Here is a 26,466-nt window from a genome sequence, read left to right on the forward strand (position 1 = left end):
GGTGTCACAGAGGGTGTAGGTGGGTGACAAGGTGAGCAGTACGAGGGTGACATAGGGTGTAGGTGGGTGACAAGGTGAGCAGTATAGGGGTCACATAGGGTGTAGGTGGGTGACAAGGTGAGCAGTACCGGGGTGACAGAGGGTGTAGTGGGTGACAAGGTAGGCAGTACAGGGGTGACAGAGGGTGTAGGTGGGTGACAAGGTGAGCAGTACAGGGGTCACATAGGGTGTAGGTGGATGACAAGGTGAGCAGTACAGGGGTCACAGAGGGTGTAGGTGGGTGACAAGGTGAGCAGTACAGGGGTCACAGAGGGTGTAGGTGGGTGACAAGGTGAGCAGTACAGGGGTCACAGAGGGTGTAGGAGGGTGACAAGGTGAGCAGTACAGTAGTGACAGGGAGTGTAGGTGGGTGACAAGGTGAACAGTACAGGGGTGAGAGAGGGTGTAGGTGGGTGACAAGGTGAACAGTACAGGGGTGACAGAGGGTGTAGGTGGGTGACAAGGTGAGAAATACAGGGGTGACAGTGGGTGTAGGTGGGTGACAAGGTGAGCAGTACGGGGGTCACAGAGGGTGTAGGTGGGTGACAAGGTGAGCAGTACAGGGGTGACATAGGGTGTAGGTGGGTGACAAGGTGAGCAGTACAGGGGTGACAGAGGGTGTAGTTGGGTGACAAGGTGAGCAGTACAGGGGTCACATAGGGTGTAGGTGGGTGACAAGGTGAGCAGTACAGGAGTGACAGAGGGTGTAGGTGGATGACAAGGTGATCAGTACAGGGGTCACAGAGGGTGTAGGTGGGTGACAAGGTGAGCAGTACAGGGGTCACATAGGGTGTAGGTGGGTGACAAGGTGAGCAGTACAGAGGTGACAGAGGGTGTAGGTGGGTGACAAGGTGAACAGTACAGGGGTGACAGAGGGTGTAGGTGGGTGACAAGGTGAGCAGTACAGGGGTGACAGGGGTTGTAGGTGGGTGACAAGGTGAGCAGTAACGGGGTGACAGAGGGTGTAGATGGGTGACAAGGTGAGCAGTACAGGAGTGACAGAAGGTGTAGGTGGGTGACAAGGTGAGCAGTACAGGGTAGACAGAGGGTGTAGGTGGGTGACAAGCTGAGCAGTACAGGGGTGACCGAGGGTGTAGGTGTGTGACAAGGTGAGCAGTACAGGGGTCACAGATGGTGTAGGTGGGTGACAAGGTGAGCAGTACAGGGGTGAAAGGGGAAGTAGGTGGGTGACAAGGTGAGCAGTACAGTGGTCTCAGAGGGTGTAGGTGGTTGACAAGGTGAGCAGTACAGGGGTGACAGAGGGTGTAGGTGGGTGACAAGGTGAGCAGTACAGTGGTCACAGATGGTGTATGTGGGTGACAAGGTGATCAGTACAGGGGTGACAGAGGGTGTAGATGGGTGACAAGGTGAGCACTACAGGGGTGACAGAGGGTGTAAGAGGGTGACAAGGTGAGCAGTACAGGAGTCTCAGATGGTGTAGGTGGGTGACAAGGTGAGCAGTACGGGGGTCACAGATGGTGTAGGTGGGTGACAAGGTGAACAGTACAGGGGTGAAAGGGGAAGTAGGTGGGTGACAAGGTGAGCAGTACAGTGGTCTCAGAGGGTGTAGGTGGTTGACAAGGTGAGCAGTACAGTGGTCACAGATGGTGTATGTGGGTGACAAGGTGATCAGTACAGGGGTGACAGACGGTGTAGATGGGTGACAAGGTGAGCAGTACAGGGGTGACAGAGGGTGTAGGTGGGTGACAAGGTGAGCAGTACAGGGGTCACATAGGGTGTAGGTGGGTGACAAGGTGAGCAGTACAGGGGTGACAGAGGGTGTAGGTGGGTGACAAGGTGAGGAGTACAGGGGTGACAGAGGGTGTAGATGGGTGACAAGGTGAGCAGTGCAGGAGTCACAGATGGTGTAGGTCTGTGACAAGGTGAGCAGTACAGGGTGACAGAGGGTGTAGGTGGGTGACAAGGTGAGCAGTACAGGGGTCACATAGGGTGTAGGTGGGTGACATGGTGAGCAGTACAGGGGTGACATAGGGTGTAGGTGGGTGACAAGGTGAGCAGTACAGGGGTGACAGAGGGTGTAGGTGTGTGACAAGGTGAGCAGTACAGGGGTCACAGATGGTGTATGTGGGTGACAAGGTGAGCAGTACAGGGGTCACATCGGGTGTAGGTGGGTGACAAGGTGAGCAGTACAGGGGTCACATAGGGTGTAGGTCGGTTACAAGGTGGGCAGTACAGTGTTCACAGATGGTGTAGGTGGGTGACAAGGTGAGCAGTACAGGGGTCACAGAGGGTGTAGGTGGGTGACAAGGTGAGCAGTACAGGAGTGACGGGGTGTAGGTGGGTGACAAGGTAAGCAGTACAGGGGTAACATAGGGTGTAGGTGGGTGACAAGGTGAACAGTACAGGGGTGAGAGAGGGTGTAGGTGGGTGACAAGGTAGGCAGTACAGGGGTGACAGAGGGTGTAGGTGGGTGACAAGGTGAGCAGTACAGGGGTCACATAGGGTGTAGGTGGATGACAAGGTGAGCAGTACAGGGGTCACAGAGGGTGTAGGTGGGTGACAAGGTGAGCAGTACAGGGGTCACAGAGGGTGTAGGTGGGTGACAAGGTGAGCAGTACAGGGGTCACAGAGGGTGTAGGAGGGTGACAAGGTGAGCAGTACAGTAGTGACAGGGAGTGTAGGTGGGTGACAAGGTGAGCAGTACAGGGGTGACAGAGGGTGTAGTTGGGTGACAAGGTGAGCAGTACAGGGGTCACATATGGTGTAGGTGGGTGACAAGGTGAGCAGTACAGGAGTGACAGAGGGTGTAGGTGGATGACAAGGTGATCAGTACAGGGGTCACAGAGGGTGTAGGTGGGTGACAAGGTGAGCAGTACAGGGGTCACATAGGGTGTAGGTGGGTGACAAGGTGAGCAGTACAGGGGTGACAGAGGGTGTAGGTGGGTGACAAGGTGAGCAGTACAGGGGTGACAGGGGTTGTAGATGGGTGACAAGGTGAGCAGTACAGGAGTGACAGAGGGTGTAGGTGGGTGACAAGCTGAGCAGTACAGGGGTGACCGAGGGTGTAGGTGTGTGACAAGGTGAGCAGTACAGGGGTCACATAGGGTGTAGGTGGGTGACAAGGTGAACAGTACAGGGGTGACAGAGGGTGTAGGTGGGTGACAAGGTGAGCGGTACAGTGGTGACAGAGGGTGTAGGTGGGTGACAAGGTGAACAGTACAGGGGTGACAGAGGGTGTAGGTGGGTGACAAGGTGAGCAGTACAGGGGTGACAGAGGGTGTAGGTGGGTGACAAGGTGAGCAGTACAGGGTAGACAGAGGGTGTAGGTGGGTGACAAGCTGAGCAGTACAGGGGTGACCGAGGGTGTAGGTGTGTGACAAGGTGAGCAGTACAGGGGTCACATAGGGTGTAGGTGGGTGACAAGGTGAACAGTACAGGGGTGACAGAGGGTGTAGATGGGTGACAAGGTGAGCAGTACAGTGGTGACAGAGGGTGTAGGTGGGTGACAAGGTGAGGAGTACAGGGGTGACAGAGGGTGTAGGTGGGTGACAAAGTGAGCATTTTAGGGGTGACAGATGGTGTAGGTGGGTGACAAGGTGAGCAGTACAGGAGTGAAAGGGGAAGTAGGTGGGTGACAAGGTGAGCAGTACAGTGGTCACAGAGGGTGTAGATGGGTGACAAGGTGAGCAGTACAAGGGTGACAGAGGGTGTAGGTGGGTGACAAGGTGAGCAGTACAGGGGTCACATCGGTTGTAGGTGGGTGACAATGTGAACAGTACAGGGGTCACAGAGGGTGTAGGTGGGTGACAAGGTGAGCAGTACAGGGGTGACAGAGGGTGTAGGTGGGTGACAAGGTGAGCATTACAGGGGTGACAGAGCGTGTAGGTGGGTGACTAGGTGAGCAGTACGGGGTGACAGAGGGTGTAGGTGGGTAACAAGCTGAGCAGTACAGAGGTGACACAGCGTTTAGGTGGGTGAAAAGGTTAGCAGTACAGGGGTGATAGAGGGTGTAGTTGGGTGACAAGGTGAGCAGTACAGGGTCACATCAGGTGTAGATGGGTGACAAGGTGAGCAGTACAGAGGTCACATAGGGTGTAGATGGGTGACAAGGTGTGCAGTACAGGAGTCACAGATGGTGTAGGTTGAAGACATGGTGAGCAGTACGGGGGTCACAGATGGTGTAGGTGGGTGACAAGGTGAGCAGTGTAGGGGTGAAAGAGGGTGTAGTTGGGTGACAAGCTGAGCAGTACAGGGTTGACAGAGGGTGTAGGTGGGTGACAAGGTGAGCAGTACAGTGGTCACAGAGGGTGTAGGTGGGTGACTAGGTGAGCAGTACGGGTTGACAGAGGGTGTAGGTGGTGACAAGGTGAGCAGTACAGGGGTCCCAGATGGTGTAGGTGGGTGACTAGGTGAGCAGTACGGGGTGACAGAGGGTGTAGGTGGGTAACAAGCTGAGCAGTACAGGGGTGACAGAGGGTGTAGTGGGTTACAAGGTGAGCAGTACAGTTGTCACATCAGGTGTAGGTGGGTGACAAGGTGAGCAGTACAGGGGTCACATAGGATGTAGGTCGGTGATAAGGTGAGCAGTACAGGGGTCACATAGGATGTAGGTCGGTGACAAGGTGAGCAGTACAGGGGTCACATAGGGTGTAGGTCGGTGACAAGGTGAGCAGTACAGTGGTCACAGATGGTGTAGGTGGGTGAGAAGGTGAGCAGCACAGGGGTGACGGAGGGTGAACGTGGGTGACAAGATGAGCAGTACAGGGGTGACAGAGGGTGTAGGTGGGTGACAAGTTGAGCAGTACAGTGGTGGCAGAGGGTGTAGGTGGGTGACAAGGTGAGCAGTACAGGGGTGACAGAGGGTGTAGGTGGGTAACAAGCTGAGCAGTACAGAGGTGACACAGCGTTTAGGTGGGTGAAAAGGTTAGCAGTACAGGGGTGATAGAGGGTGTAGTTGGGTGACAAGGTGAGCAGTACAGGGTCACATCAGGTGTAGATGGGTGACAAGGTGAGCAGTACAGAGGTCACATAGGGTGTAGGTGGGTGACAAGGTGTGCAGTACAGGAGTCACAGATGGTGTAGGTTGAAGACATGGTGAGCAGTACAGGGGTCACAGATGGTGTAGGTGGGTGACAAGGTGAGCAGTGTAGGGGTGAAAGAGGGTGTAGGTGGGTGACAAGCTGAGCAGTACAGGGTTGACAGAGGGTGTAGGTGGGTGACAAGGTGAGCAGTACAGTGGTCACAGAGGGTGTAGGTGGGTGACTAGGTGAGCAGTACGGGTTGACAGAGGGTGTAGGTGGTGACAAGGTGAGCAGTACAGGGGTCCCAGATGGTGTAGGTGGGTGACTAGGTGAGCAGTACGGGGTGACAGAGGGTGTAGGTGGGTAACAAGCTGAGCAGTACAGGGGTGACAGAGGGTGTAGTGGGTTACAAGGTGAGCAGTACAGGGGTCACATCAGGTGTAGGTGGGTGACAAGGTGAGCAGTACAGGGGTCACATAGGATGTAGGTCGGTGATAAGGTGAGCAGTACAGGGGTCACATAGGATGTAGGTCGGTGACAAGGTGAGCAGTACAGGGGTCACATAGGGTGTAGGTCGGTGACAAGGTGAGCAGTACAGTGGTCACAGATGGTGTAGGTGGGTGAGAAGGTGAGCAGCACAGGGGTGACGGAGGGTGAACGTGGGTGACAAGATGAGCAGTACAGGGGTGACAGAGGGTGTAGGTGGGTGACAAGTTGAGCAGTACAATGGTGGCAGAGGGTGTAGGTGGGTGACAAGGTGAGCAGTACAGGGGTGACAGAGGGTGTAGGTGGGTGACAAGGTGAGCAGTACCGGGGTGACACAGGGTGTAGATGGGTGACAAGGTGAGCAGTGCAGGAGTCACAGATGGTGTAGGTGGGTGACAAGGTGAGCAGTACAGGGTGACAGAAGGTGTAGGTGGGTGACAAGGTGAGCAGTACAGGGGTCACACAGGGTGTAGGTGGGTGACATGGTGAGCAGTACAGGGGTGACATAGGGTGTAGGTGGGTGACAAGGTGAGCAGTACAGGGGTGACAGAGGGTGTAGGTGGGTGACAAGGTGAGCAGTACAGGGGTCACAGATGGTGTATGTTGGTGACAAGGTGAGCAGTACAGGGGTCACATCGGGTGTAGGTGGGTGACAAGGTGAGCAGTACAGGGGTCACATAGGGTGTAGGTCGGTTACAAGGTGGGCAGTACAGTGTTCACAGATGGTGTAGGTGGGTGACAAGCTGAGCAGCACAGGGGTTACAGAGGGTGTAGGTGTGTGACAAGGTGAGCAGTACAGTGGTGGCAGAGGGTGTAGGTGGGTGACAAGGTGAGCAGTACAGGGGTGACAGAAGCTGTCGGTGGGTGACAAGGTGAGCAGTACAGGGATGACAGAGGGTGTAGGTGGGTGACAACGTGAGCAGTACAGGGGTGACAGAGGGTGTAGGTGGGTGACAAGGTGAGCAGTACAGGGGTCACAGAGGGTGTAGGTGGGTGACAAGGTGAGCAGTACAGGGGTCACAGAGGGTGTAGGTGGGTGACAAGGTGAGCAGTACAGGGGTGACAGAGGGTGTAGGTGGGTGACAAGGTGAGCATTACAGGGGTGACAGAGCGTGTAGGTGGGTGACTAGGTGAGCAGTACGGGGTGACAGAGGGTGTAGGTGGGTAACAAGCTGAGCAGTACAGAGGTAACACAGTGTTTAGGTGGGTGAAAAGGTTAGCAGTACAGTGGTGATAGAGGGTGTAGTTGGGTGACAAGGTGAGCAGTACAGGGTCACATCAGGTGTAGGTGGGTGACAAGTTGAGCAGTACAGTGGTCACAGAGGGTGTAGGTGGGTGACTAGGTGAGCAGTACGGGTTGACAGAGGGTGTAGGTGGGTGACAAGGTGAGCAGTACAGGGGTCCCAGATGGAGTAGGTGGGTGACTAGGTGAGCAGTACGGGGTGACAGAGGGTGTAGGTGGGTAACAAGCTGAGCAGTACAGTGGTGACAGAGGGTGTAGTGGGTGACAAGGTGAGCAGTACAGGGGTCACAGAGGGTGTAGGTGGGTGACAAGGTGAGCAGTACAGGGGTCACATAGGATGTAGGTCGGTGATAAGGTGAGCAGTACAGGGGTCACATAGGGTGTAGGTGGGTGACAAGGTGAGCAGTACTGGAGTGACAGAGGGTGTAGGTTGAATGACAAGGTGATCAGTACAGGGGTCACAGAGGGTGTAGGTGGGTGACAAGGTGAGCAGTACAGGGGTGACAGAGGGTGTAGGTGGGTGACAAGGTGAGCAGTACAGGGGTGACAGGGGTTGTAGGTGGGTGACAAGGTGAGCAGTAACGGGGTGACAGAGGGTGTAGATGGGTGACAAGGTGAGCAGTACAGGAGTGACAGAAGGTGTAGGTGGGTGACAAGGTGAGCAGTACAGGGTAGACAGAGGGTGTAGGTGGGTGACAAGCTGAGCAGTACAGGGGTGACCGAGGGTGTAGGTGTGTGACAAGGTGAGCAGTACAGGGGTCACATAGGGTGTAGGTGGGTGACAAGGTGAACAGTACAGGGGTGACAGAGGGTGTAGGTGGGTGACAAGGTGAGCAGTACAGTGGTGACAGAGGGTGTAGGTGTGTGACAAGGTGAGGAGTACAGGGGTGACAGAGGGTGTAGGTGTGTGACAAGGTGAACAGAACAGGGGTCACAAAGGGTGTAGATGGGTCACAAGGTGAGCAGTACAGGGGTCACATAGGGTGTAGGTGGGTGACAAGGTGAGCAGTACAGGGGTCACAGATGGTGTATGTGGGTGACAAGGTGAGCAGTACAGGGGTCACATAGGGTGTAGGTGGGTGACAAGGTGAGCAGTACAGAGGTCACATAGGGTGTAGGTGGGTGACAAGGTGAGCAGTATAGGGGTGACAGAGGGTGTAGGTGGGTCACAAGGTGAGCAGTACAGGGGTCACATAGGGTGTAGGTGGGTGACAAGGTGAGCAGTACAGGGGTCACAGATGGTGTATGTGGGTGACAAGGTGAGCAGTACAGGAGTGACAGAGGGTGTAGGTGGATGACAAGGTGATCAGTACAGGGGTCACAGAGGGTGTAGGTGGGTGACAAGGTGAGCAGTACAGGGGTCACAGAGGGTGTAGGTGGGTGACATGGTGAGCAGTACAGGGGTGACAGAGGGTGTAGGTGGGTGACAAGATGAGCAGTACAGGGGTGACAGAGGGTGGAGGTGGGTGACAAGGTGAACAGTACAGGGGTGACAGAGGGTGTAGGTGGGTGACAAGGTGAGCAGTACAGTGGTCACAGATGGTGTATGTGGGTGACAAGGTGATCAGTACAGGGGTGAAAGAGGGTGTAGATGGGTGACAAGGTGAGCAGTACAGGGGTGACAAGGTGAGCAGTACAGGGGTCACAGATGGTGTAGGTGGGTGACAAAGTGAGCAGTACAGGAGTCACAGATGGTGTAGGTGGGTGACAAGGTGAGCAGTACGGGGGTCACAGATGGTGTAGGTGGGTGACAAGGTGAGCAGTACAGGGGTGAAAGGGGAAGTAGGTGGGTGACAAGGTGAGCAGTACAGTGGTCTCAGAGGGTGTAGGTGGTTGACAAGGTGAGCAGTACCGTGGTCACAGATGGTGTATGTGGGTGACAAGGTGAGCAGTACAGGGGTGACAGAGGGTGTAGGTGGGTGACAAGGTGAGCAGTACAGGGGTCACATAGGGTGTAGGTGGGTGACAAGGTGAGCAGTACAGGGGTGACAGAGGGTGTAGGTGGGTGACAAGGTGAGGAGTACAGGGGTGACAGAGGGTGTAGATGGGTGACAAGGTGAGCAGTGCAGGAGTCACAGATGGTGTAGGTCTGTGACAAGGTGAGCAGTACAGGGTGACAGAGGGTGTAGGTGGGTGACAAGGTGAGCAGTACAGGGGTCACATAGGGTGTAGGTGGGTGACATGGTGAGCAGTACAGGGGTGACATAGGGTGTAGGTGGGTGACAAGGTGAGCAGTACAAGGGTGACAGAGGGTGTAGGTGTGTGACAAAGTGAGCAGTACATGGGTCACAGATGGTGTATGTGGGTGACAAGGTGAGCAGTACAGGGGTCACATCGGGTGTAGGTGGGTGACAAGGTGAGCAGTACAGGGGTCACATAGGGTGTAGGTCGGTTACAAGGTGGGCACTACAGTGTTCACAGATGGTGTAGGTGGGTGACAAGGTGAGCAGTACAGGGGTCACAGAGGGTGTAGGTGGGTGACAAGGTGAGCAGTACAGGAGTATCAGGGGGTGTAGGTGGGTGACAAGGTAAGCAGTACAGGGGTAACATAGGGTGTAGGTGGGTGACAAGGTGAACAGTACAGGGGTGAGAGAGGGTGTAGGTGGGTGACAAGGTGAACAGTACAGGGGTGACAGAGGGTGTAGGTGGGTGACAAGGTGAGCAGTACAGGGGTGACAGAGGGTGTAGGTGGGTGACAAGGTGAGCAGTATGGGTGTCACAGAGGGTGTAGGTGGGTGACAAGGTGAGCAGTACGGGGGTGACATAGGGTGTAGGTGGGTGACAAGGTGAGCAGTATAGGGGTCACATAGGGTGTAGGTGGGTGACAAGGTGAGCAGTATAGGGGTGACAGAGGGTGTAGGTGGGTCACAAGGTGAGCAGTACAGGGGTCACATAGGGTGTAGGTGGGTGACAAGGTGAGCAGTACAGGGGTCACAGATGGTGTATGTGGGTGACAAGGTGAGCAGTACAGGAGTGACAGAGGGTGTAGGTGGATGACAAGGTGATCAGTACAGGGGTCACAGAGGGTGTAGGTGGGTGACAAGGTGAGCAGTACAGGGGTCACAGAGGGTGTAGGTGGGTGACATGGTGAGCAGTACAGGGGTGACAGAGGGTGTAGGTGGGTGACAAGATGAGCAGTACAGGGGTGACAGAGGGTGGAGGTGGGTGACAAGGTGAACAGTACAGGGGTGACAGAGGGTGTAGGTGGGTGACAAGGTGAGCAGTACAGTGGTCACAGATGGTGTATGTGGGTGACAAGGTGATCAGTACAGGGGTGAAAGAGGGTGTAGATGGGTGACAAGGTGAGCAGTACAGGGGTGACAAGGTGAGCAGTACAGGGGTCACAGATGGTGTAGGTGGGTGACAAAGTGAGCAGTACAGGAGTCACAGATGGTGTAGGTGGGTGACAAGGTGAGCAGTACGGGGGTCACAGATGGTGTAGGTGGGTGACAAGGTGAGCAGTACAGGGGTGAAAGGGGAAGTAGGTGGGTGACAAGGTGAGCAGTACAGTGGTCTCAGAGGGTGTAGGTGGTTGACAAGGTGAGCAGTACAGTGGTCACAGATGGTGTATGTGGGTGACAAGGTGAGCAGTACAGGGGTGACAGAGGGTGTAGGTGGGTGACAAGGTGAGCAGTACAGGGGTCACATAGGGTGTAGGTGGGTGACAAGGTGAGCAGTACAGGGGTGACAGAGGGTGTAGGTGGGTGACAAGGTGAGGAGTACAGGGGTGACAGAGGGTGTAGATGGGTGACAAGGTGAGCAGTGCAGGAGTCACAGATGGTGTAGGTCTGTGACAAGGTGAGCAGTACAGGGTGACAGAGGGTGTAGGTGGGTGACAAGGTGAGCAGTACAGGGGTCACATAGGGTGTAGGTGGGTGACATGGTGAGCAGTACAGGGGTGACATAGGGTGTAGGTGGGTGACAAGGTGAGCAGTACAGGGGTGACAGAGGGTGTAGGTGTGTGACAAGGTGAGCAGTACAGGGGTCACAGATGGTGTATGTGGGTGACAAGGTGAGCAGTACAGGGGTCACATCGGGTGTAGGTGGGTGACAAGGTGAGCAGTACAGGGGTCACATAGGGTGTAGGTCGGTTACAAGGTGGGCACTACAGTGTTCACAGATGGTGTAGGTGGGTGACAAGGTGAGCAGTACAGGGGTCACAGAGGGTGTAGGTGGGTGACAAGGTGAGCAGTACAGGAGTGACAGGGGGTGTAGGTGGGTGACAAGGTAAGCAGTACAGGGGTAACATAGGGTGTAGGTGGGTGACAAGGTGAACAGTACAGGGGTGAGAGAGGGTGTAGGTGGGTGACAAGGTGAACAGTACAGGGGTGACAGAGGGTGTAGGTGGGTGACAAGGTGAGCAGTACAGGGGTGACAGAGGGTGTAGGTGGGTGACAAGGTGAGCAGTATGGGTGTCACAGAGGGTGTAGGTGGGTGACAAGGTGAGCAGTACGGGGGTGACATAGGGTGTAGGTGGGTGACAAGGTGAGCAGTATAGGGGTCACATAGGGTGTAGGTGGGTGACAAGGTGAGCAGTACAGGGGTGACAGAGGGTGTAGTGGGTGACAAGGTAGGCAGTACAGGGGTGACAGAGGGTGTAGGTGGGTGACAAGGTGAGCAGTACAGGGGTCACATAGGGTGTAGGTGGATGACAAGGTGAGCAGTACAGGGGTCACAGAGGGTGTAGGTGGGTGACAAGGTGAGCAGTACAGGGGTCACAGAGGGTGTAGGTGGGTGACAAGGTGAGCAGTACAGGGGTCACAGAGGGTGTAGGAGGGTGAAAAGGTGAGCAGTACAGTAGTGACAGGGAGTGTAGGTGGGTGACAAGGTGAGCAGTACAGGGGTGACAGAGGGTGTAGTTGGGTGACAAGGTGAGCAGTACAGGGGTCACATAGGGTGTAGGTGGGTGACAAGGTGAGCAGTACAGGAGTGACAGAGGGTGTAGGTGGATGACAAGGTGATCAGTACAGGGGTCACAGAGGGTGTAGGTGGGTGACAAGGTGAGCAGTACAGGGGTCACATAGGGTGTAGGTGGGTGACAAGGTGAGCAGTACAGGGGTGACAGAGGGTGTAGGTCGGTGACAAGGTGAGCAGTACAGGGGTGACAGAGGGTGTAGGTGGGTGACAAGGTGAACAGTACAGGGGTGACAGAGGGTGTAGGTGGGTGACAAGGTGAGCAGTACAGGGGTGACGGGTTGTAGATGGGTGACAAGGTGAGCAGTACAGGAGTGACAGAAGGTGTAGGTGGGTGACAAGGTGAGCAGTACAGGGTAGACAGAGGGTGTAGGTGGGTGACAAGCTGAGCAGTACAGGGGTGACCGAGGGTGTAGGTGTGTGACAAGGTGAGCAGTACAGGGGTCACATAGGGTGTAGGTGGGTGACAAGGTGAACAGTACAGGGGTGACAGAGGGTGTAGGTGGGTGACAAGGTGAGCAGTACAGTGGTGACAGAGGGTGTAGGTGGGTGACAAGGTGAGGAGTACAGGGGTGACAGAGGGTGTAGGTGTGTGACAAGGTGAACAGAACAGGGGTCACAAAGGGTGTAGATGGGTGACAAGGTAAGCAGTACAGGGGGACAGAGGGTGTAGTTGGGTGACAAGGTGAGCAGTACAGGGGTCACATAGGGTGTAGGTGGGTAACAAGCTGAGCAGTACAGGGGTGACAGAGGGTGTAGTGGGTGACAAGGTGAGCAGTACAGGGGTCACATCAGGTGTAGGTGGGTGACAAGGTGAGCAGTACAGGGGTCACATAGGGTGTAGGTGGGTGACAAGGTGAGCAGCACAGGGGTGACAGAGGGTGTAGGCGGGTGACAAGGTGAGCTGTAAGGGGTGACAGAGGGTGTAGATTGGTGACAAAGTGAGCATTTTAGGGGTGACAGACGGTGTAGGTGGGTGACAAGGTGAGCAGTACAGGAGTGAAAGGGGAAGTAGGTGGGTGACAAGGTGAGCAGTACAGTGGTCACAGAGGGTGTATGTGGGTGACAATGTGATCAGTACAGGGGTCACAGAGGGTGTAGATGGGTGACAAGGTGAGCAGTACAGGGGTGACAGAGGGTGTAGGTGGGTGACAAGGTGAGCAGTACAGGGGTCACATCGGTTGTAGGTGGGTGACAATGTGAACAGTACAGGGGTCACAGAGGGTGTAGGTGGGTGACAAGGTGAGCAGTACAGGGGTGACAGAGGGTGTAGGTGGGTGACAAGGTGAGCATTACAGGGGTGACAGAGCGTGTAGGTGGGTGACTAGGTGAGCAGTACGGGGTGACAGAGGGTGTAGGTGGGTAACAAGCTGAGCAGTACAGAGGTGACACAACGTTTAGGTGGGTGAAAAGGTTAGCAGCACAGGGGTGATAGAGGGTGTAGTTGGGTGACAAGGTGAGCAGTACAGGGTCACATCAGGTGTAGGTGGGTGACAAGGTGAGCAGTACAGAGGTCACATAGGGTGTAGGTGGGTGACAAGGTGTGCAGTACAGGAGTCACAGATGGTGTAGGTTGGAGACATGGTGAGCAGTACGGGGGTCACAGATGGTGTAGGTGGGTGACAAGGTGAGCAGTGTAGGGGTGAAAGAGGGTGTAGGTGGGTGACAAGCTGAGCAGTACAGGGTTGACAGAGGGTGTAGGTGGGTGACAAGGTGAGCAGTACAGTGGTCACAGAGGGTGTAGGTGGGTGACTAGGTGAGCAGTACGGGTTGACAGAGGGTGTAGGTGGGTGACAAGGTGAGCAGTACAGGGGTCCCAGATGGTGTAGGTGGGTGACTAGGTGAGCAGTACGGGGTGACAGAGGGTGTAGGTGGGTAACAAGCTGAGCAGTACAGGGGTGACAGAGGGTGTAGTGGGTGACAAGGTGAGCAGTACAGGGGTCACATCAGGTGTAGGTGGGTGACAAGGTGAGCAGTACAGGGGTCACATAGGATGTAGGTCGGTGATAAGGTGAGCAGTACAGGGGTCACATAGGATGTAGGTCGGTGACAAGGTAAGCAGTACAGGGGTCAAATAGGGTGTAGGTCGGTGACAAGGTAAGCAGTACAGGGGTGACAGAGGGTGTAGGTGGGCGACAAGGTGAGCAGTACAGGGGTCACAGATGGTGTATGTGGATGACAAGGTGAGCAGTACAGGGGTCACATCGGGTGTAGGTGGGTGACAAGGTGAGCAGTACAGGGGTCACATAGGGTGTAGGTCGGTTACAAGGTGGGCAGTACAGTGTTCACAGATGGTGTAGGTGGGTGACAAGCTGAGCAGCACAGGGGTTACAGAGGGTGTAGGTGGGTGACAAGGTGAGCAGCACAGGGGTGACAGAGGGTGAACGTGGGTGACAAGGTGAGCAGTACAGGGGTGACAGAGGGTGTAGGTGGGTGACAAGGTGAGCAGTACAGTGGTGGCAGAGGGTGTAGGTGGGTGACAAGGTGAGCAGTACAGGGGTGACATAGGGTGTAGGTGGGTGACAAGGTGAGCAGTACAGGGGTGACAGAGGGTGTAGAAGGGTGACAAGGTGAGCAGTACAGGAGTCACAGATGGTGTAGGTGGGTGACAAGGTGAGCAGTACAGGGTGACAGAGGGTGTAGGTGGGTGACAAGGTGAGCAGTACAGTGGTCACATAGGGTGTAGGTGGGTGACAAGGTGAGCAGTACAGGGGTGACAGATGGTGTAGGTGGGTGACAAGGTGAGCAGTACAGGGGTGACAGAGGGTGTAGTGGGTGACAAGGTGAGCAGTACAGGGGTCACAGATGGTGTAGGTGGGTGACAAGGTGAGCAGTACAGGGGTCACATAGGGTGTATGTGGTTGACAAGGTGAGCAGTACAGGGGTGACAGAGGGTGTATGTGGGTGACAAGGTGAGCAGTACAAGGGTGACAGAGGGTGTAGGTGGTTGACAAGGTGAGCAGTACAGTGGTGACAGAGGGTGTAGGTGGTTGACAAGGTGAGCAGTACAGGGGTGACAGAGGGTGTAGGTGGGTGACAAGGTGAGCAGTACAGGGGTCACAGAGGGTGTAGGTGGGTGACAAGGTGAGCAGTACAGGGGTCACAGATGGTGTGTGTGGGTGACAAGGTGAGAAGTACAAGGGTCACATAGGGTGTAGGTGGGTGACAAGGTGAGCAGTACAGGGGTGACAGAGGGTGTAGGTGGGTGACAAGGTGAGCAGTTCAGTGGTCACAGATGGTGTAGGTGGGTGACAAGGTGAGCAGTACAGGGGTGACAGAGGGTGTAGGTGGGTCACAAGGTGAGCAGTACAGGGGTCACATAGGGTGTAGGTGGGTGACAAGGTGAGCAGTACAGGGGTCACAGATGGTGTATGTGGGTGACTCAGTAAGCAGTACAGGGGTGACAGAGGGTGTAGGTGGGTGACATTATTTGTCACAGTGTTTTTTCTGTAGATGAACCACATTCATTGGAGAGAAACATGGTACTGTATGGAGAGTAACGCGGTACTGTATGGAGAGTAACGCGGTACTGTATGGAGAGTAATGCGGTACTATATGGAGAGTGACATGGGACTGTATGGAGAGTAACGAGGTACTGTATGGAGAGTGACATGGTACATTATGGAGAGTAATGCGGTACTGTATGGAGAGTGACACGGTACTGTATGGAGAGTAACGCGGTACTGTATGGAGAGTGACACGGTTCTTTATGGAGAGGAACATGGTACTGTATGGAGAGTGACACGGTTCTGTAAGGAGAGTGACACGGTACTGTTTGGAGTGTGAAACTACTGTATGGAGAGTGACACGGTACTGTATGGAGCATAACATGGTACTGTATGGAGAGTGACACAGTACTGTATGGAGAGTGACACAGTACTGTATGGAGAGTGACATGGTATTTTATGGAGAGAGACATGGTACTGTATGGAGAGTGACACGGTACTGTATGGAGCATAACATGGTACTGTATGGAGAGTGACACAGTACTGTATGGAGAGTGACACAGTACTGTATGGAGAGTGACATGGTACTGTATGGAGAGTGACATGGTACTGTATGGAGAGTGACACGGTACTGTATGGAGCATAACATGGTACTGTATGGAGAGTGACACAGTACTGTATGGAGAGTGACACGGTATTGTATGGAGAGAGACATGGTACTGTATGGAGAGTGACACAGTACTGTATGGAGAGTGACATGGTACTGTATGGAGAGTGACACAGTACTGTATGGAGAGTGACATGGTACTGTATGGAGAGTGACACAGTACTGTATGGAGAGTGACACAGTACTGTATGGAGAGTCATTGTGCGTCGGGTGTTTTTCAGGTACAATTTCAGGTACAATTTCAGGCACAATTTCCATCTGCATTTCTTACATAATTTGTGTCTAATTTGAGATTATAGCACATAAAATATTGTAATAATACGGAAATGAGTAAATGTTAGTGAATCTTTTTGTCTTCAGTTAAATATGTCTCAGTAGGAATAATTATGCCCTGGGGCTGATATTAGCCTCTCTCCTTATTACACACCCGTCTCAGCACTGTGACACCCTAACGCAGAGCACATTACAGGGATTGCTTCTATACTGTCCTCTTATTACATCAGGATATCTGAGTTGTTTTTTTTGTTGCTTTGAAATAGAACCTTACGTTGGACAGTCATTACCTTCAGAACCTTTTGTGTATATTCCCAGACGTCGAGAAAGATTTCCAGTTCCTACTGACCATACAGGTAAGAGAGAGTGAGCTGACACCGAACGGTCCTGGACTATAGGGATGTGCAGAGCGATTGACATGGCTCATCTCAGCGGAGTGTCGCGGGACACGGCTCTTTAGATTCTGCAAGATCATACTCCTGCACTGACCCACCTCGGCCCTGGTGGTAGCGCCTCCCGCTGACAGAGAGGAGTTAGTGTCTCCACGCACCAAACGTTCAGTGACTGGAATCATTCGAACATCTGGATGATTGGAGTCATTGTGCTGAGACAGTCACTCAGTAGCCATCTCTACAGGACTATGATGAAAGCGTCTATAAAGGACTAACAATAAAGGACATTATTATGCTGTAGGACAATAGATTGCTTTGGTTATAGACCTGGGCACAATATTTTGTTCTTTGATTGTACTGTAATCATGAACTTGTATCTACTCCTCCTCCACCTCCCGCCTGTGCTCTCACCTCCGCTCTTCTATTCTGTATGAGGTAAAGTTTGGGACCAAGTGAAAAGATATTGGGCCTGATTCAGAGCCACTCGTAAGCGGCAGCTCGTTCGCTCCGAGCGATGTTTGGCCAACTGCGCATGCGTACGGATCGTTATACGCATGCGCGAACCAGTCAGTGCGGTCGAAATTCATCTGCTCGCAAAATAGCGAATGCCTGCTATTTTCAGTGACAGAATGAGGCGTATGTGGGTGGTAACAGGGGAAGGTGCTTGAAAACGGGGAGTGGAGATCAGAACGCAGGCGTGCTTAGAGGTCAAAACGGGCGTTTTATCGGTGTGCATAATTAATACAGCAGAGTCATTGACCACATCACTGGGTTTTTTTAAGCCAGAACTGCTCGCAAAATTGTGGTAGCAAAAACCAACCCCAAGAATAGTGAGCAGCTCAGACCCTGGTAGATGTACTCGATTAATCTAATAAATAGCGGACATGACGTAGGATGCGAGCGGCCAGGGGGGCGTAGTTTCCCAAAAAAACGACCGCAAGTTTTGTTCGCTCGTTCAGACCTAAAGGCATGAACAGACCGCAAACAGCGAACGGTTCATTTGAATAGCCACCCCTATTTTCAGGACGAGCGAGCGCTAATTGCGGCCGGCTCTGAATCAGGCCCATAATGCAGACGAGTCACCAGCACAACAACACGGCACTCAGCAGCCCCTGCGGCACATCCTCCTGTGTATACACTGTGATTGGAGCAGATTTACCATGTGCACTCAGCAGCCCCTGCGGCACATCCTCCTGTGTATACGCTGTGATTGGAGGAGAGTTACCATGTGCACTCAGCAGCCCCTGCGGCACATCCTCCTGTGTATACGCTGTGACTGGAGGAGATTTACCATGTGCACTCAGCAGCCCCTGTGGCACATCCTCCTGTGTATACGCTGTGATTGGAGGAGAGTTACCATGTGCACTAAGCAGCCCCTGTGGCACATCCTCCTGTATATACACTGTGATTGGAGGAGATTTACCATGTGCACTCAGAAGCCCCTGTGGCACATATTCCTGTATATACACTGTGATTGGAGGAGATTTACCATGTGCACTCAGCAACCCTGTGGCACATCCTCCTGTGTATATGCTGTGATTGGAGGAGAGTTACCATGTGCACTCAGAAGCCCCTGCGGCACATCCTCCTGTGTATACGCTGTGATTGGGCAGAGTTACCATGTGCACTCAGCAGCCCCTGTGGCACATCCTCCTGTATATACACTGTGATTGGAGGAGATTTACCATGTGCACTCAGAAGCCCCTGTGGCACATCCTCCTGTGTATATGCGGTGATTGGAGGAGAGTTACCATGTGCACTCAGCAGCCCCTGCGGCACATCCTCCTGTGTATACGCTGTGATTGGAGGAGAGTTACCATGTGCACTCAGCAGCCCCTGTGGAACATCCTCCTGTATATACACTGTGATTGGAGGAGATTTACCATGTGCACTCAGCAGCCCCTGCGGCACATCCTCCTGTATATACACTGTGATTGGAGGAGATTTACCATGTGCACTCAGAAGCCCCTGTGGCACATATTCCTGTATATACACTGTGATTGGAGGAGATTTACCATGTGCACTCAGCAGCCCCTGCGGCACATCCTCCGGTGTATATGCTGTGATTGGAGCAGATTTACCATGTGCACTCAGCAGCCCCTGTGGCACATCCTCCTGTGTATATGCTGTGATTGGAGGAGATTTACCATGTGCACTAAGCAGCCCCTGCGGCACATCCTCCTGTGTATACGCTGTGATTGGAGGAGAGTTACCATGTGCATTCAGCAGCCCCTGTGGCACATCCTCCTGTGTATACACTGTGATTGGAGGAGATTTATCATGTGCACTCAGCAGCCCCTGTGGCACATCCTACTGTGTATATGCTGTGATTGGAGGAGATTTACCATGTGCACTCACCAGCCCCTGCGGCACATCCTCCTGTGTATATGCTGTGATTGGAGGAGAGTTACCATATGCACTCAGCAGCCCCTGCGGAACATCCTCCTGTGCATACGCTGTGATGGGAGGAGATTTACCATGTGCACTCACCAGCCCCTTCGGCACATCCTCCTGTGTATACGCTGTGATTGGAGGAGATTTACCATGTGCACTCACCAGCCCCTGCGGCACATCCTCCTGTGTATACACTGTGATTGGAGCAGATTTACCATGTGCACTCAGCAGCCCCTGTGGCACATCCTCCTGTGTATATACTGTGATTGGAGGAGATTTACCATGTGCACTCAGCAGCCCCTGTGGCAAATATTCCTGTATATACACTGTGATTGGAGGAGATTTACCATGTGCACTCACCAGCCCCTGCGGAACATCCTCCTGTGTATATGCTGTGATTGGAGGAGAGTTACCATGTGCACTCACCAGACCCTGCAGCACATCCTCCTGTGTATATGCTGTGATTGGAGGAGAGTTACCATGTGCACTCAGAAGCCCCTGCAGCACATCCTCCTGTGTACATGCTGTGATTGGAGGAGAGTTACCATGTGCACTCACCAGCCCCTGTGGCACATCCTCCTGTGTATATGCTGTGATTGGAGGAGAGTTACCATGTGCACTCAGCAGCCCCTGCGGCACATCCTCCTGTGTATATGCTGTGATTGGAGGAGAGTTACCATGTGCACTCAGCAGCCCCTGCGGCACATCCTCCTGTGTATACGCTGTGATTGGAGGAGATTTACCATGTGCACTCAGCAGCCCCTGCGGCACATCCTCCTATGTATATGCTGTGATTGGAGGAGATTTACCATGTGCACTCAGCAGCCCCTGCGGCACATCCTCCTGTGTATACGCTGTGATTGGAGGAGATTTACAATGTGCACTCAGCAGCCCCTGCGGCACATCCTCCTGTGTATATGCTGTGATTGGAGGAGATTTACCATGTGCACTCAGCAGCCCCTGCGGCACATCCTCCTGTGTATATGCTGTGATTGGAGGAGATTTACCATGTGCACTCAGCAGCCCCTGCGGCACATCCTCCTGTGTATACGCTGTGATTGGAGGAGATTTACCATATGCACTCAGCAGCCCCTGCGGCACATCCTCCTGTGTATACGCTGTGATTGGAGGAGATTTACCATGTGCACTCGGTGGTCACTGGTGGGCCTGCAGTGGTCAGCCTAGGTCTATGTCTGCTCTCACAATCCAGTCCACCATCTAGTGCTGCTCTCAGGATGTATATAATCAGGAAGCTTGGCACAAAGTGTCAGATCAGGTTTTATCATCCTAGCAATGTCAGTAATATGTAGTGTGAGTATACTGGGCTTATATTCATCTATTATACCCACTTAGCACTAGCCGGTCAGTAATATGTAGTGTGAGTATACCGGGCTTATATTCATCTATTATACCCATTTAGCGCTAGCCGGTCAGTAATATGTACTGTGAGTATACCGGGCTTTTATTCAGCTATTATACCCACTTAGCGCTAGCCGGTCAGTAATACGTACTGTGAGTATACCGGGCTTATATTCAGCTATTATACCCACTTAGCGCTAGCCGGTCAGTAATATGTAGTATGAGTATACCGGGCTTATATTCAGCTATTATACCCACTTAGCCCTAGCCGGTCAGTGATATGTACTGTGAGTATACCGGGCTTATATTCAGCTATTATACCCACTTAGCGCTAGCCGGTCAGTAATATGTACTGTGAGTATAACGGGCTTATATTCAGCTATTATACCCACTTAGCGCTAGCCGGTCAGTAATATGTACTGTGAGTATACTGGGCTTATATTCAGCTATTATATCCACTTAGCGCTAGCCGGTCAGTAATATGTACTGTGAGTATACCGTTCTTATATTCAGCTAATATACCCACTTAGCGCTAGCCGGTCAGTAATATATACTGTGAGTATACCGGGCTTATATTCAGCTATTCTACCCACTTAGCGCTAGCCGGTCAGTAATATGTACTGTGAGTATACCGGGCTTATATTGAGCTATTATACCCACTTAGCGCTAGCCGGTCAGTAATATGTACTGTGAGTATACTGGGCTTATATTCAGCTATTATACCCACTTAGCGCTAGCCGGTCAGTAATATGTACTGTGAGTATACCGGGCTTATATTCCGCTATTATACCCACTTAGCGCTAGTCGGTCAGTAATATGTACTGTGAGTATACCGGGCTTATATACAGCTATTATTCCCACTTAGCGCTAGCCGGTCAGTAATATGTACTGTGAGTATACCGAGCTTATATTCAGCTATTATACCCACTTAGCGCTAGCCGGTCAGTAATATGTACTGTGAGTATACCGGGCTTATATTCAGCTATTATACCCACTTAGCGCTAGCCGGTCAGTAATATGTACTGTGAGTATACCGGGCTTATATTCAGCTATTATACCCACTTAGCGCTAGCCGGTCAGTAATATATACTGTGAGTATACCGGGCTTATATTCAGCTATTATACCCACTTAGTGCTAGCCGGTCAGTAATATGTACTGTGAGTATACCGGGCTTATATTCAGCTATTATACCCACTTAGCGCTAGCCGGTCAGTATTATGTACCGTGAGTATACCGGGCTTATATTCAGCTATTATACCCACTTAGCGCTAGCCGGTCAGTAATACGTACTGTGAGTATACCGGGCTTATATTCAGCTATTATACCCACTTAGCGCTAGCCGGTCAGTAATATGTAGTATGAGTATACCGGGCTTATATTCAGCTATTATACCCACTTAGCCCTAGCCGGTCAGTGATATGTACTGTGAGTATACCGGGCTTATATTCAGCTATTATACCCACTTAGCGCTAGCCGGTCAGTAATATGTACTGTGAGTATAACGGGCTTATATTCAGCTATTATACCCACTTAGCGCTAGCCGGTCAGTAATATGTACTGTGAGTATACTGGGCTTATATTCAGCTATTATATCCACTTAGCGCTAGCCGGTCAGTAATATGTACTGTGAGTATACCGTTCTTATATTCAGCTAATATACCCACTTAGCGCTAGCCGGTCAGTAATATATACTGTGAGTATACCGGGCTTATATTGAGCTATTATACCCACTTAGCGCTAGCCGGTCAGTAATATGTACTGTGAGTATACTGGGCTTATATTCAGCTATTATACCCACTTAGCGCTAGCCGGTCAGTAATATGTACTGTGAGTATACCGGGCTTATATTCCGCTATTATACCCACTTAGCGCTAGCCGGTCAGTAATATGTACTGTGAGTATACCGGGCTTATATACAGCTATTATTCCCACTTAGCGCTAGCCGGTCAGTAATATGTACTGTGAGTATACCGAGCTTATATTCAGCTATTATACCCACTTAGCGCTAGCCGGTCAGTAATATGTACTGTGAGTATACCGGGCTTATATTCAGCTATTATACCCACTTAGCGCTAGCCGGTCAGTAATATGTACTGTGAGTATACCGGGCTTATATTCAGCTATTATACCCACTTAGCGCTAGCCGGTCAGTAATATATACTGTGAGTATACCGGGCTTATATTCAGCTATTATACCCACTTAGTGCTAGCCGGTCAGTAATATGTACTGTGAGTATACCGGGCTTATATTCAGCTATTATACCCACTTAGCGCTAGCCGGTCAGTATTATGTACCGTGAGTATACCGGGCTTATATTCAGCTATTATACCCACTTAGCGCTAGCCGGTCAGTAATATGTACTGTGAGTATACCGGGCTTATATTCAGCTATTATACCCACTTAGTGCTAGCCGGTCAGTAATATGTACTGTGAGTATACCGGGCTTATATTCAGCTATTATACCCACTTAGCGCTAGCCGGTCAGTAATATGTACTGTGAGTATACCGGGCTTATATTCAGCTATTATACCCACTTAGCGCTAGCCGGTCAGTAATATGTACTGTGAGTATGCCGGGCTTATATTCAGCTATTATACCCACTTAGCGCTAGCCGGTCAGTAATATGTACTGTGAGTATGCCGGGCTTATATTCAGCTATTATACCCACTTAGCGCTAGCCGGTCAGTAATATGTACTGTGAGTATACCGGGCTTATATTCAGCTATTATACCCACTTAGCGCTAGCCGGTCAGTAATATGTACTGTGAGTATGCCGGGCTTATATTCAGCTATTACACCCACTTAGCGCTAGCCGGTCAGTAATATGTACTGTGAGTATGCCGGGCTTATATTCAGCTATTATACCCACTTAGCGCTAGCCGGTCAGTAATATGTACTGTGAGTATACCGGGCTTATATTCAGCTATTATACCTACTTAGCGCTAGCCGGTCAGTAATATGTACTGTGAGTATACCGGGCTTATATTCAGCTATTACACCCACTTAGCGCTAGCCGGTCAGTAATATGTACTGTGAGTATACCGGGCTTATATACAGCTATTATACCCACTTAGCGCTAGCCGGTCAGTAATATGTACTGTGGGTATACCGGGCTTATATTCAGCTATTATACCCACTTAGCGCTATCCGGTCAGTAATATGTACTGTGGGTATACCGGGCTTATATTATGCTATTATACCCACTGAGCGCTAGCTGGTCAGTAATATGTACTGTGGGTATACCGGGCTTATATTCAGCTATTATACCCACTTAGCGCTAGCCGGTCAGTAATATGTACTGTGAGCATACCGGGCTTATATTCAGCTATTATACCCACTTAGCGCTAGCCGGTCAGTAATATGTAATGTGAGTATACCGGGCTCATATACAGCTATTACACCCACTTAGCGCTAGCCGGTCAGTAATATGTACTGTGAGTATACCGGGCTTATATTCAGCTATTATACCCACTTAGCGCTAGCCGGTCAGTAATATGTACTGTGAGTATACCGGGCTTATATTCAGCTATTATACCCACTTAGCGCTAGCCGGTCAGTAATATGTACTGTGAGTATACCGGGCTTATATTCAGCTATTATACCCACTTAGCGCTAGCCGGTCAGTAATATGTACTGTGAGTATGCCGGGCTTATATTCAGCTATTATACCCACTTAGCGCTAGCCGGTCAGTAATATGTACTGAGTATACCGGGCTTATATTCAGCTATTATACCCACTTAGCGCTAGCCGGTCAGTAATATGTACTGTGAGTATACCGGGCTTATATTCAGCTATTATACCCACTTAGCGCTAGCCGGTCAGTAATATGTACTGTGAGTATACCGGGCTTATATACAGCTATTATACCCACTTAGCGCTAGCCGGTCAGTAATATGTAATGTGAGTATACCGGGCATATATTCAGCTATTATACCCACTTAGTGCTAGCCGGTCAGTAATATGTACTGTGAGTATGCCGGGCTTATATTCAGCTATTATACCCACTTAGCGCTAGCCGGTCAGTAATATGTACTGTGAGTATACCGGGCTTATATTCAGCTATTATACCCACTTAGCGCTAGCCGGTCAGTAATATGTACTGTGAGTATACCGGGCTTATATACAGCTATTATACCCACTTAGCGCTAGCCGGTCAGTAATATGTAATGTGAGTATACCGGGCTTATATTCAGCTATTATACCCACTTAGCGCTAGCCGGTAAACATAAAGTTCACCCTCTGTGTTGGCTGAGGAGACCCTGTTTCCTCTAGGTCAGTTGATCTCAACTCCAGTCATCAAGTATCCCCAACAGGTCAGGTCTTCACGATTTCTGTCTAAGGAAACAGGTGGGGTAATTGCTGTCCCAGTATCTGCTCAGCAGATATTCCATGTAGACATGCAGCAGTGTATAAACTAATATCATTTTCATTTATTGTTAAGGTAGTGAAACCTCCGATAGTGGTGAAAATAGCGATGGCCGATCCATTTCATCATGGCAATATCCCAAAAGAAGAATAATAGGACGCAAAATTGATGAAGAAGCCAAAACCATTCTTACTGGCCAATTGCTGACTGTATTTGTACCTTCAGTGTCCACTGTGGTGCTTGTTGTGGCTCTGCCGCTCAATGTTCTGGCCATCATCATGTTCCTGGTCAAGATGAAGGTCACAAAGCCAGCGGTGGTCTACATGCTGAACCTGGCAGTAGCTGATGTGCTCTTCGCAACTCTGCTGCCTTTCAACATCGCTTATCGCTTCTCCGGGAATAACTGGATGATTGGAGATGGGATGTGTCGCTTCTACGTCGCAGCGTTCTACTGCAACATGTACTGCTCCATCCTGCTCATGACTAGCATCAGTGTGGACAGGTTCCTGGCTGTGGCTTATCCATTGCAGTCTCTTTCCTGGCGCACCATGAGCCGAGCTTGGCTGGTCTGTACCTGCATCTGGGTGATATCCATAGCTGGCACTGTACCACTTCTCATAAGAGAACAAACACAATACATTGCCGCACTGGATATCACCACCTGTTATGATGTGCTGGACCTTAGTGACCTGCAAAGCTTTTACTTTTACTATTTCATCACTTTTGTGTCAGTTTTCTTCTTCCTGCCTTTAATCATTACAGTTGCCTGTTACATCGGAACCATCCGGAACCTGAGCTCCTCCAAACTGGAGAACACATTTAAGAGGTCTCGAGCTTTGATTCTGACGGTGACTGTGCTTTGTGTGTTTGTACTTTGCTTTGGGCCAACAAATGTCATCTTATTAATTCATTATTTGAATTTTTATAAGAAGACTAATCCGACCATGTATAGTGTCTACACCCTGTCTGTCTGTATTAGCAGCATCAGTTGTTGTCTGGATCCTCTTATCTATTATTACGCATCATCCCAGTGCCAGAGATATGTGTACAGTTTGCTGTCATGTAACAAAGGTGGGGAATTACCATTGAAGAAACACCGGACTAAAGAGTCTACTCAACGGGCTCTCCTGACATAACTGCATAATTACAGTGGTGTCTTATTACTTTCATAACTTAGTCACAATACATCTGTCCCAAATAGAAGCCGGGGAGGTCCCTTCCCTGGTACCTTTCCTTACTTTATAATAAATGCTTGAAAAAAAGCAGGACTCCCATCTTCTGATCCCCATAAAGCAAGAGGGTTTGCAGAAGCAGGGGTCAAAACTGAATACCCTGAAGGTGTCACCTGAACAGATTGATGCGGTACCTGCCCACCTGCCCAACAGGTGTCACTTGCAACAATATAAGTGATAAATGTCAAGGAGCACAGTAATAAACTAAAGCAGCCACCTAAATAAAACGAAACACTTAATCCATGAATATACAATATCAAACAGAAAAAAATAGGTCTGGTGCGAAGTTCGGCTCCAAAATGTGTCGTATAAACGTAAATAGTTACACCCGATAATCGTCTATATGTAGAGTGAAATATCAGTCTCTGTTGGTCACAGAAGTCAAAGTGTTTGATCACAGACCCTTTGCCACGAGGTTCACTCATATGATAGGGCATAAAGACAAAGAAAGATACTCTCATAGTGCAGTAGATGGCCGGCGGTTCGATTCTGGTCGACAAAAGCAGAGTTCCCAGCAGCGGAAGCCCGACAGTGCTGGAAATCCTGATCATCGCTAAGGTAAGTATAAACTAACCTAACCCCCTAGCCCTCCTTAGGGGTGCCTAACCCTAACCTCCCCCCAAGTGCCTAACCCTAAACCCCCTCTAAGGGCTAAGGATACTGGATTTCA

The 26,466-nt window shown here is 51.3% G+C and overlaps 1 protein-coding gene across 2 annotated transcripts in view; it reads left to right on the top strand.

The window, feature by feature from the left end:
* The window catches only part of LOC148443182 (proteinase-activated receptor 1-like), a 194,629-nt gene extending 168,655 nt beyond the window's left edge, over positions 1-25,974 (top strand). For both annotated transcript variants that reach the window (XM_088463119.1, XM_088463118.1), the window contains exons 5-6: positions 16,317-16,406; positions 24,640-25,974. In XM_088463119.1, the coding sequence (XP_088319245.1) occupies positions 16,317-16,406; positions 24,640-25,700 (1,151 nt within the window). In that variant the 3' untranslated portion in view covers positions 25,701-25,974. The remainder of the gene's footprint in view (positions 1-16,316; positions 16,407-24,639) is intronic.
* Positions 25,975-26,466: the final 492 nt, after the last annotated feature.

This window comes from Taudactylus pleione, unplaced genomic scaffold (assembly GCF_031769625.1).
Source record: "Taudactylus pleione unplaced genomic scaffold, aTauple2 ptg001315l, whole genome shotgun sequence".
Lineage (NCBI taxonomy): Eukaryota > Metazoa > Chordata > Amphibia > Anura > Myobatrachidae > Taudactylus > Taudactylus pleione.